General features: G+C 47.4%; 1 protein-coding gene across 4 annotated transcripts in view; it reads left to right on the top strand.

Moving 5' to 3' along the window:
* Positions 1 to 1894: 1894 nt before the first annotated feature.
* ANTXRL (ANTXR like) overlaps positions 1895 to 11692 on the top strand; it is a 47383-nt gene continuing 37585 nt past the window's right edge. The window contains exons 1-2 of one of the 4 annotated variants that reach the window (XM_072340557.1): positions 1895 to 1964; positions 2430 to 2642. In XM_072340557.1, coding sequence (XP_072196658.1) covers positions 2482 to 2642 — 161 coding nt within the window. In that variant the 5' untranslated portion in view covers positions 1895 to 1964; positions 2430 to 2481. Of the gene's footprint in view, positions 1965 to 2181; positions 2322 to 2429; positions 2643 to 11692 lie in introns of those variants that run through there. The other 3 variants (XM_072340559.1, XM_072340556.1, XM_072340558.1) reach the window with 3 other exon arrangements.

The raw sequence follows: 11692 nt of genomic DNA, 5'->3' as shown, positions 1-11692 counted from the left end.
CAAACACCTTGTGGCTGTGGTCAGCCGGCAGGGAACCGAGCTGAGCCGCTGCGGACCCTGTCTCCGGCGCTCCTATTTTTGCAGCCTTTATTGAACCAACAGCTACCGGAGGCTCAGGAAGGGGCGGAAAGGATCCCTCACCCGGCAGAGCGATGCTCTGCGGGTACGCATCCTCCAAGGGGAGCATCGGGAGTGTGCTGGGAAAAAGGTTCTTCACCAGAAGGCTGTGGGCACGGAACAGGCTGTCCAGGGCAGCGGTCACGGCCCCAAGTGCTGGAGTTGAGGGGACGACCAGACAACAGTCTCAGTCGTACGCTCTGATTTTTGTGTGGTCCGGTGTGGGGCAGGGAATTGGACCTGATGATCCTCGTGGGTCCCTTCCAATTCGAGATATTCTGTTATTCTATCATTCTATGATCCAGGGTTGGGCCCTGCAGTGGGGTGGGTCGGTGGTAGCCAGAGATGAGGGTCATTATCGGAAAACAGACACAGTCATATTTTTCTTTGTAACCTGCTTGGAAGACTGCCATGGTATTTTATGAAACAACCAGAATCTGAAATGGGATCTGGAAGCACGGTGCCCTGTAAGGGGATGTGGGGAGCACAGAGGGGCAGGAGGTGCACTGGGACCAAACTGCGGCACAACCGGAGAGCGTTGAAGTTGGGGAGGGGGGGAAGGGGGAAAGATTCCTGCTGCCCAGAGGCTGCTTGCTCATTTTTGGTGAATGTCACCAGAGAGGATGTGGGTTTCTAGTATTTCTCCGTGATCTAAGTAATCGCTGGAGCTGGGCTGGCCAGTGCACAAAAGTTTTAAAGCGGTAAGCTCGAGCCATTGCGTCCAGCTGGCAGCTGTGCATAGTCCCAAGAGGACAAGAGGCTGAAACCCTGAGGACCCCTCCTCTTCTCTCTATAAGTCCCCCACCGCCGCAGTGGTAGGATGTGTCAACACAGAGTAGGAACGGGGAACTGAAAGTGAGATTCCCTCTCCCCACTGAGCAGTCTTTATTTTGGACCCTTGGGAAACGGCCCACGGTGCACAAAGCACGCGGGTGCTGAGGGGGACTTGCGGCGGGTTTGGGGCTCCACGTCCACGCGTGCCCGTGCAGGGTGGGGGGCACGGTCTGGAAAGGGACCACTTTGTGCCAACACATCACGCTCCCTCAGCGCCCCGAACCGCGCATCCCCCCGGGTGCCGGCTGCCCGCGGGGAGGAAGGGGCACTTTTTGCTCCTAAGAAAAGCTGTACGGTGCGAGGCGCAGTCGAAGACCCCTCCCCAGTCGTCCCCAGTGAAGTGATGGGTGGTTTGGGGCAGAACCGGAGGGGCAGCGTGCCATTACCCCACGGGGGATGGATTCCCTCGACCTTGAATCGCGTTCAAAGGCATAGGGAGAATGTCATAGTCCCGGGTCCATCATGCAAAGTGACTCTGTGCTCATCCCTCCCCGTGGCTCTTTCCATTAATTAGAGCTGCAGCAGCAGTGGGGGAGGGAGGAGCGGCTGGAAGGCAGCGGTTATGCAAAGTTTGGAGCCAGCATCCAAAAGGGCCAGGGCGGCTCTCGGGGGCAGCGCTTTGTAAGCGGGCGGGCTGGGGTTATGATGCCGTAAGAAGCTCCATTAAGAAATTTTCATCTCATCACCGCTCATTGCCTGCAAGGCACGGTTACGACTAAGTCAAACTTTTTACTACAGGGACGAAGCAATGTGCAGTGACACGAGAGTCGTGAAAACTTGTCCTTACCCCTGCCTCCAGGCAATCACTTCTACAATTGCACTCCACAACTCAATTTTGCACAGCTGCCCCATCCGCGTCCTCCTCCTCCTCGGTTTCTCACAGCTTTTTGCAATGATGCTCATCACACCCGCTGCCGCCTATTTCACCCCGCTCCGCCTACACAGCCCCTCTGCCGCTCGTTTGGGGTGCACCCTAGGAGCAGACCCCCACCCCATGACCGTAGGAGGCGGTGGTAAGAGCAGCGGGGTCGGGGCGCAGCTATTCCTCCCTCCCCTCGTTGCCTCGCTCGCCGCAACCTTTCCCCGCTCCGCATCCCGGAACAGGAAAGTCCCGGTTCAGCTTTCCCCCATAAGATCCTGTCTCCCCCCGCTGCTCCCCTCCCTCTGCCCCTTCCTGCCTCTGGCCTTGCAGAGGGAGCCACTCCGCTCCGTGCGGGACCGAGGACGTAGCCGAGCTTGGGGCGGGTGACGGGGCACGGGGACGGGGTTCCGGGGACCCTGCGGCCGGGCTCAGCCCCCAGCCCGCCCCCGGCCCTGAGCCTCAGCCCGGTGCCCGAGGGTTCTCCGCAGCCTTGAGCCGGGATACTGAAGTTAGTGGCTTGGTGGTGTGGGTGGTATTTCTGTGTTTGGGTTTTGTTTTTTATGTGTTCTTTTTTTTGTTTGTTTTTGTTTTCTCTCCTCCCTCGGCTCTTCCGAAGAGACAGACGGGGGGGAAGGGGAGGGAGGAGGAAGAATTAAGGAAGGGAAAAAATGGCGAGTGGAAGGAGCGGCGTGGAGAGAGCGGCACTTCTGTGCTGCTTCTTGTTGGCGAGCGGGAGCCTGAGCTGCTGCGCCCGGCCGGAGGAGGAGGAAGAACATGAAGAGCAGCGCTCCTGTCACGGCGCCTTTGATCTCTACTTCATTCTGGATAAGTAAGTGACAGTCACGTTTGAAAATGGTTATTCACCCTTCGCTGCCTCTGTGCTGCTTCCCCTCCTCCTCTCAGTGCCTCCCTCCCGTCTCCCGCAGTGCCAAGCATCGCGTGCGGGGCAGGGTCTTTGCCTTTGTTCCCCCAGACGTACGCTTTTCCCAGGCGGAGCCTTTAGGGGAGACTCGCGCTTCACCCTGGGTTAGGCACAGGCAGACCCGGGGGATCGGGGCACCCTCTGGTTGCGGTGCGCGGATGAGCGCTGGGGCTGAGCGGGCAGAGGACTGTGCTCCCCGCATCCCCCGGTGCTGAGGCTGCAGAGAAGCGCGGGGATGGCACCTGCGGGATTCGGCCACAACGGGGCTGTCCGTGCAGATCTGCCTACAGCTAAGGTGTTCGAGCTTGTATGAAGTGATTGCCTTTTTAACTCGATCACCGTAAGATTTTATGGAACTTCCTTCTGGCCAGCTTCTTTGGAGCTGTCTAAACCTGTGTTTGAGTTGTTATATATATTAAAATATGCTGGCAAACGCTTTAATACCATGCGATTCTAATTTAGATATAGCCCGAGGGTCTGAGTAAGCTCGCATCCGTGAACACGCTATGACAAGTAGAACAAAGCCTGTGTGTATAGGTGCACCCACAGGTGGTTCTCAAATAGCATGAACTGATTTGTTCAGTGCACTACTTTAGCTGAGCAGCTAGGGGTTAGAATCCAGGAGGTAACTGTTGGTCTTATGCATGTAGTGAGGACAATGGTTGTGCTAACCAGTGCCTCCTGGGCTATAGGTGGGGTGTGGTGCTTTGAAGTCCTGAAGCCTTTTCTTTGTGACTCTTGCCCATAAGCAAGGTTTACACTGTGCCAGTTCCTAGCTGGGAGAACTGACCCAGCAGGCCTCCTGCTCTGCCTGCATGGGACAAATGCCAGTCCCCGTCTTCAAGAAGAAAAAGGTATCATTATTCAGGATTCAGTTTTCAGAGCTAAACTGTCTGAAGACTACCAGAGGCATTCTGCCTTTCTGGATGATGCTCTAGCATGCTGTCTGGTGGTTTTGGTGTTTTGTTTGTTTGTTGTATGTGTTCTCTTGGTGGCATGACATATCTTTCCTTGTCTAAACTGTCCTTGCATGCTCCCAGTTTATCGGTGTGTTGCTGTTTCTCTTCAGATGATCAGAGAGCACTTTAGTGCTTTACTGAGGTGATTGCTGTTATCAGATTTCCCTCTACTTGGGGAAATCATGCCAGAGGACAAAGGGATTTGCTTGCAGCTACTGATATGTCTAGCAGTAGAAAGCTGGTTGTGTAAGCAAGCTCCTCCTCCATGTTGTAGACACAAAAGCATGCATTTTCTTTTAGCAGACTACAGGTCTTTCATGTTGGCTCAGGTGCTGTATACTATGCTCCACTGCAGATGGGACCCAATGGTGGCTGGAGTAAAAGTCATGCACTTACATTCCAGTGGGAAAATTGTCTTTGGCTTCAGTTGCAGATTGAGTCTTTATAACCTTCAAGAGTTTGAAAGAAAAACCCATTGGCATAAAACTGCAGTGAAAGCTTTTTTGGACCCTTGGTTTTAGAAAATATTCTCAATCCTGTGAGCTAGTGGCAAAGGCAGCAGTAAAGCTGCTTCTGGCCTTAATGAGATTGCGTTACAATCCATAAGGGTAATACTGGAGTGCCAGATCTTTGGAGCCATAGGTCCCTTGTGGCTTTCCTGCTTTAACAGAATACATGTGGTGCTGAGAGGGAGTGTACATACTGGCTGGGGGTGTGTTTAATCCCAGATGTATCCTGTGGCATCTGGCACAACATAAGGACTTGGGTTGGACTCGGTGACCCTTATGGGTCCCTTCCAACTTAGGATATTCTGTGTTTCTATGAAGAACATTTTTGAAGTCAGGGAGGGTTGTTTGCATGGGCAGATCCTGGACCTTGGGAAAGTTCTTTAGAAAGGAACTAGTAATTGATCAGTGCTGAGAAGAGCTGGGGTGTTTCTGGTAGGGAGGAGGCAGGATGCCAACTGTAAGCAGCTGGCCAAATCTGGAAATGCAGTAGACAGAAATCTGGATCCACATTGATGCATATTGGCAAAGAATCCTGGCTCTGATTTCTAATGAGAGAATCCCCAGAAAAGCCAATGTATGTTGACTAGTGGGAATCCCCCATGTCCTGAGCACTGTACACCTTCTAGAACTAGGTGCGTTCAGTCTTAATTAGCTGTGTAACAATGGGGTTGAAGCACTGACTCTGAAGACTCCAGGATTTAATTCTGTGACCCTGTGGCACACTCTTTAGCTGAATGACAGATCTTGTCTGTGAAGTCAGTTCCAATGAACCAAAATGACTTTAAGTCTGTTTTGCTTTGCTTCCTCATGGAAAGATGCAATCTCACATCTGTAGGAGATAAAATGGGGAAGGCAACAAACCTTTCTCCTCAAGCATGTAAGCTCTGTGTTTTACTGCAATGACTTTATTGGGTCATGATTTTCTTTTCCATTCTGCCAGGCAGAGTCTGTGAGGATCTAATAATCCTGCAGGCAATAACCTTCAGTGGAAAAAGATCATCTGCTGGTGAAGTTATTGGTATAATGTACGTGGTGCCAATTAGAGAGGAGAAAAACCAACAACTCGCTGAGCTCTTGCAGTTTTTCCCTTCCTGAAGTTGATTACAGCCCTTTATATTAACTGTATGGGATAGGCATGATTAGAGCAGTAGAACTAAACCTCTGGTGTCAGAGAAACTGGCATGGTGAAAAGAAAAAGCATCGTGTGTGGGAGGGAGACCTGCTACCATCCTCCTTAGAGTTGTCTGACCATGTCAGAGCCACATTAGATTGGCTTTGTCTCTGCAAATGCCTGAATGAGCAAACGTCTTGAAGCTGCAAGAACTGGACATTTGTTGGCTGCAGTCTTGTGCAGTCTGTATGCTGTACACCATGAGTTATGCAGGCCTGATCTTACTTGGAGGTGCAGTGGAAGTCTTTGAAGTACTGAACAGAAGTAGCAGAAATTTTCCTGTTTGCAGAGAGTTGATTCCTCTGCATGAGGCACAGCGATCTACCACACCATTGGTGTGCTCGCTGTTCCTATGGCATGTGGTAAGATCGAGTTGTGTGGTACCACAGATCTCATGTTTGTCTTTAAACAAGCATAGCTGATAAGCTAAAACAGATACATGGGTGAGTACTCTTCACTTGCTTTTGTTGCTCCACTTTCTTAGGCTGTCCAAGTGCATGAAGACCTTACTTTCAGTCTAGTCCCAAACTGCTGAGGACATGCTGCTCAACTGCTCTGGTCTTGTAGAGATATCCTCGTGCTTGAGTATGTAAACACACTTTCCTTTCATCCCTGCCTTGCTGGTAACATCCAGCTGTTGTTTGTAGTCATACTGAAACACATTTGCACCGCAAAAAGGATGACTGACCTCTAGTGTTTTTAGTGCCTGGCGACATCACTAAGATTGTTTATTAGTGCAACAAATCTAAGTCCTATATTAAAAGAATTTCCAACTCTCCTGTAAATGCCTTCTCTTGGCAGTGCCTGACATGACAGATGTGAGTAGCAGAGCTCTCTGTGATCTATATTTATCAAATACAAATAAATGTATTTGGTTAGTTTTTGACCATAGGACAGGATGGGAAATGGAGGGGAATGGGCAAAGGAGAGTGTGAGATTCTCAAAAGCGTTTTCTCATTCTTTTCTTTCCTGCTATGTTTGTGAAAATATTGTTTGAATTTAGAGGAAGACTGAGCTGTGCTGCCTTGAGGAAAATATTTTTCTTTTTTTCCCCCACAACATGGACCGTGGAAGTGCAAATGTATTGGGGCCCTGGCTGCTTTTCTTTCAGAGCAGCGATTCTAACCTTTTTGGGAGCTGACCTAGCTATCCTTTTTCCTCTTTCCCCTGAACTTAAGGATAGTCCTGCTTCATGGCATTCCTGTCTCTTGGGTCCACAACAATATTGCTTTTCACATCAGTTTTGTTACTTCTCCTGTGCTTGGCAGAAGCTTTGCTAAACACATCAGTGCAGCGCAGCCACTCGAGCCTTCTTCTCCCTTGTAATCTGTTTTGCAGCTGCCTCTCTTTACCCTTGCTGATCCGCTCTAGAGAGGTGAGCCCCTGCTGGTGTGGAAATGGTGTGGAAGAGCACAACCTCTGCCAGATAGATGGGAAACTAGCAGCTCTGTCTCATCTCATTCTGTGTGATTTGTTTAGGGATATATACATATATTACATTATTACATTATATATATATATGTAATCATCTCAACACTCTGGCCATTTCATGAGGTCTGTCAGGAGGGAAAGGAGTTGATACCTCACAAAATTTGAGGCAAGCCAGAAAGCATCATCAGAACAAAAAGCATTTCGGAAGCTGCTATTCTGGACCTGTTTTTTAGTTGTTTTAAGGCAAGCACACTGCGTTGATAATCTCCAGGTAATCTTTCTATATTTTTCTTTCTTTAAATGTGTTTTATTTAAAGCAAACAAAGAAAGGGGTTTGGTAAACACATTCTGTTTCCCTTCTCCTATGCTCCCAAGAAAGCACGGTTTCCTTGCCAAATTTTTTGAATGAATTTAGCACTCATGAAAGTAATGAATTATGAGTACTGGTGAGAGTGGGTAGTTCTGGCTTTAGTCACTGCCTGCTTTTGGTAAGCAAGGACATCTGCCTATTGCAACCAGACTTCAGCTTATCTTGTGGTCTGGGACCTGATGCAGGTAAACGAGACTGAGAGCACATGCTGAATAGAAGCATTAGCTTTGTTCCTTAGACTTCATTCATTGCTATACAAATGTATTTTAAAATGGCTGTGTCTAGTGTCTGTCTCTTTTCCTTTTCTGTCTGAATTTTCCCCTTTATAACAAATCCTCATCATCTACATGGTACCTCTTGTGGCTTCCAATTGCCTGCAAGCAATATTCTTTATAGTTCTCAAAACATAATCTGTTGGTATTTTGCCTTTGCATCTTCCTTTGTTGTGGTTATGTTGCAGGCAGTGCTGGGATTTCCTTACAACAAGGTGTAATTGTGTGGAATGTTCCAAAGGAACTTTTTATCCAGCTACAGACATACCTATGTTATTGGAACCAGGTTTTATTTGTTTGCATTTTGTCTGATGTCATTTTGCCAGATTTGCCTTTTGGAGAGAAAGAAAAATTTAGGGAACCCAATTTCCTTCCCACTGCCCCAAGGAAAAAAAAAATCTTCATAAATCCCCAAACAAAGCTAATGGGTAGTGGTTATTTGACATAAAACGTGTATGGTTTACAGGAAGAAAAAACCATGGCAGCTTGTCATTTGCAGTCTATTTATGCATGTAACTAAATCTGATTTATTTGGGGCTCAAGCCAAGGAAACAAACCGTAACATTCCCCCTGACCTGGGGTTTCAGTTTGTGTGTGGTCACTGATGGAGAATTTCATTACTTTTGTAATGAAGCTTGCAGACCAAATGCTGGCATGCGATCTGTTCTGAGTTGTTACAATGTGTCGTAGCACCAAACCTCTTAATCTCAAATAGACACTGAGAGAGTTCTTGCAGCACCGGCACTGTGTTTCCATGCCTTCTGTTATCTCTTGAATCTTGCTGTGAGGGCTGTATCTTGACTGGGTTTGAGGTCTATGCTTCACTCCCCAGGCTGTGTTAGTAGGACTGGGATTCAGAGAGCAGCTCTTCAAGGGCTGGAGCTGCTGAGAGCAGTGCTGGAGCTTTACTGGGAGATCTGACGTGGTCAGATACCTGGCCTGTGAGCTGCACATTGGGGCCTGCTTTTCTGGTGGCATGAGAGCTATAACACCAGTGGACGGAGCTTGTGGATCAGGTAGATTACTGTCGGAGCAGTGGGTTATGAGTAGATTATGAGGGACGGTTTACACAAGTCAGCAATACTGCTGTGGATTGTCAGTAGTTTTATAGGGGAAAAGCTATGTATATAATTAATAGTTTTGGTCATAAAAAACTATTGGATTCAAATGCTTTGAGTCCTGTGTTGGGTGTTCTGGCTGAGGACTAAGAAATCTGTTTCCCAGTTGTTTCATCTCTTTTCCCTCCCTGCTACAGTGCTTGTCTTGTTCATTACTGCTGTAAGTACTTTGCAGTGTGGACTGTCTTGGAGAGACTGTCTCTGCCAGTGTTCCTAATTGCCTTTGGAGCAGATAATATAAACTAGTCCTTCCTAGCCTGGATGAGTCACTCAGTGAAGGTCCTTTCCATGCTTGCAGGAAGCACTGTTTGAGAGAGGAAGGTTCTTGCCACTTTGAATGCTTTGCTAGCTCTCAGGAAGGGAGCTGAGGAATGGATGAACATGAGTATGCATGTCTGAAGCCACAAAAAACTAGATGCCCCGGGGTCTGCTTTTATTGCAGAGCCATTATTAGCCATGTGCAAGAATTTTCCTGCTGTCTGTGATGTGGTTGCAGCTATGAAGATCTCTCTCCAAATAACAGCAAACTGCCTTGTTTTTGAGCAGTGGGCCATACACAGGGCCCCTGCTAGCTCAAGGGGATACTTAGGGACAAGCAGACTGAATTGCTGTTGTGTTCCCTTGATGCCATGTTCAAACTGAACCCAGAGTCAGTAATAATGGACTGCTCCAGGATCTGAAAAAGCTGTTACCAGTTAATCAGGCCTTGGAGTCTGCTAGGGTAGGGGGCTGCGACTGCAGCCAGCACATGCTATGATGCCTTAACCAGTAGCAAGGGGAAGGCCTGACTTTGACACGCTTTCTGTGTTTTTCATACTGACACAGAGCTCTGCTAAGCTGCAAAGAGTCTCTCCAAAACAAGCAGGAGCTGAATCGAGCCCTGCAATCGCATCACTTCCTTCCACCCCCAGAAATACTTGCTGGCCTCCTTTACCCCTCCCATCCAGCAGTAGCAATGTGAAATTTAGGAAAACGGCAGCAGGAGCAGCAGCTGCTCCTTGGGGCTGTGAGGCAGAGAGTGCATTCTTTCCTATGTTGTGGTTTGCTGACTCCTCTCTTTGTCTCTTGTGTAATGGGAACTGAGCTCGGGGAGCGCACTCCCAGAAATTACTCCTGTGGATTTTCTGCTTTGTTTGGGCCAGTTCTGTAGGCATGAACCCTGGGGGATTCTGTTTTTTTTTTGCTGGCCTTGCTCCAGGCTCTGCCTAGTGAGCCACCAGTGGGAGCAGTCCCTGACATGTTTTATGCTCAGCAGCTGTTTGTTGTTCTGTGTTTGCCTTTGCCACCAGAACCAGAGGCCTGAGGCTCCATCTTCCTTCCTGGTTCTGGAGGGCCCACAAGGTTCCTGTAAGCTGTAGGCTGGTGTCCGTGGAGGTCTCAGTGCTCTGCAGAGCAGTGGGCTGTGTGGGGCACCTGGCTCATCACTGCCCTATACCCTTTGCACGATGTTGGCCCATGCTTTGCTTATTCTTTCCTTGTTATTCAGAAGTCTTCATAGTTTCTCTGAAATCTTATACACAGTGCATATCACTCAGTGGCCAATCAGGCCAGGCAGTGAATTTGTTTATGCTTTTTTACTGATTGCACTTAAAGACATGTCACTTTCATTTCAGGCTCTTATTGGCATCAGTATGCTGATTAACAGGAGTTTCTTTTTTTCCTCAGTTATCATAGGGTTCTAAGGGAAACAACAAAGGCACTGAAACTACTGTAAAAGGCTGTGAGGGTGTCCAGGAATAAACTGTGGTGTAGAATATCACTGGAAAAACCTTATACTTTCTCAGGGCTTAGGATCTTGGTGAGGTATAGGCATGAGCTGCCTGGGGAGGTGGTGAAGTCACTGTCTCTGGGGGTGTTAAAGAAATGTGGAGATGTGGCACTGAGGGACATGGTTAGTGGGCATGGTGGAGGTGGGTTGGTTGAGCTGGAAGATACTGGTGGTCTTTTCCAGCCTTTGTGATTCTATGAACTGTGGAGCTGAAAATGAATACAACTTTTTAAGTATTGGATGTGGTTTAAAAATAAATAAATAAAGTGGATGTGCTTGAATTGTTTCACAAGTTCTGTCTTGCCATGGAGAACCATGGCAAAAAGTACCTAGTGCCATCCAGTTATGCAGCACAGGGTGTTAATTTGTGCTGCCATCACAATTTTACTATTTTAAAGCTAAAATCCAAAAAACAGTGAAATGACTTTGTATTTTCAACAGTGTCAAGTTGTTTCTGCTTCTGTCGGTGAGTACTATTTGATGGTTGTGAGGAGCTTAGTATGTAGCTTAACAAATGTAGTGTTGTTTTAAATCAGTGATGGAATGCTTCCAATGAGGACTAGCCTGTGATAAGGACATCACTACATTTTCAGAGATGGGCACCTGTAGAATTATTACAGCCACTTTTGGTTACTCTTAGTGCCTCTGGTTGTCCCTTTTCCAAGAATAGGTGTTTCATTTGCATGGAAATGCATAGTATTATGGTTATCTGAGCTTTTGCACTTCAGATCTTTGTGTTTTTTCTACCATCAGTACTTTATGACTTTCCTAAGTATTCAGTATTTATGGTGCTGTTTTACTGAACTGTTTTTTGCCTGAGGATTAGGTATTTCTTAGAGGGGAAAAAAAAAAAAAAAAAAAAAAAAAAGCACCAAAATAAATATAGACACTTCAGAAAGTCTTAAGAAGGTACTAGAAATGACAGTTTGTTGCTATTATGAAGAAAATATGCTGCTACTTTTTTTTTTTTTTTTTTTTTTTCCCTTGGATTGTAGCACTGCTTTTGCAACTGGCAGTAGAAAGCTGATACCTCAAAATTGTGTTTTATGAGTAAGAGACTGACTACTCTGTAAAGATGTGACCACACTGGAATTTGCAGGAGTGGGGCTTAACTGGGAGGCCTGGCTCAGAATGTAACTGGAAAGGGTCAACTTGGGGTGTGAGGACAGAATTTAAAATAATAATGCAAACTGAGATCTATGAATGTACAGATTTTGCTGCTTTGAATCTTGCATAGGTGCAAGGGAAATTTGTTAAAATTCGGCCAAATTAGAGATTTAATCTGGGACTTGCAGAAGAACCCTAGGGGGCTGCTGGTACTGGACAGCTTTGACTCCCTTCAGAAAAAGCAGTTCTTTA

The sequence above is a fragment of the Excalfactoria chinensis genome, chromosome 6, assembly GCF_039878825.1.
Source record: "Excalfactoria chinensis isolate bCotChi1 chromosome 6, bCotChi1.hap2, whole genome shotgun sequence".
Lineage (NCBI taxonomy): Eukaryota > Metazoa > Chordata > Aves > Galliformes > Phasianidae > Excalfactoria > Excalfactoria chinensis.
Note: the sequence above shows the minus strand (reverse complement) of the source record. Positions and strands in the feature narration are given on the sequence as shown.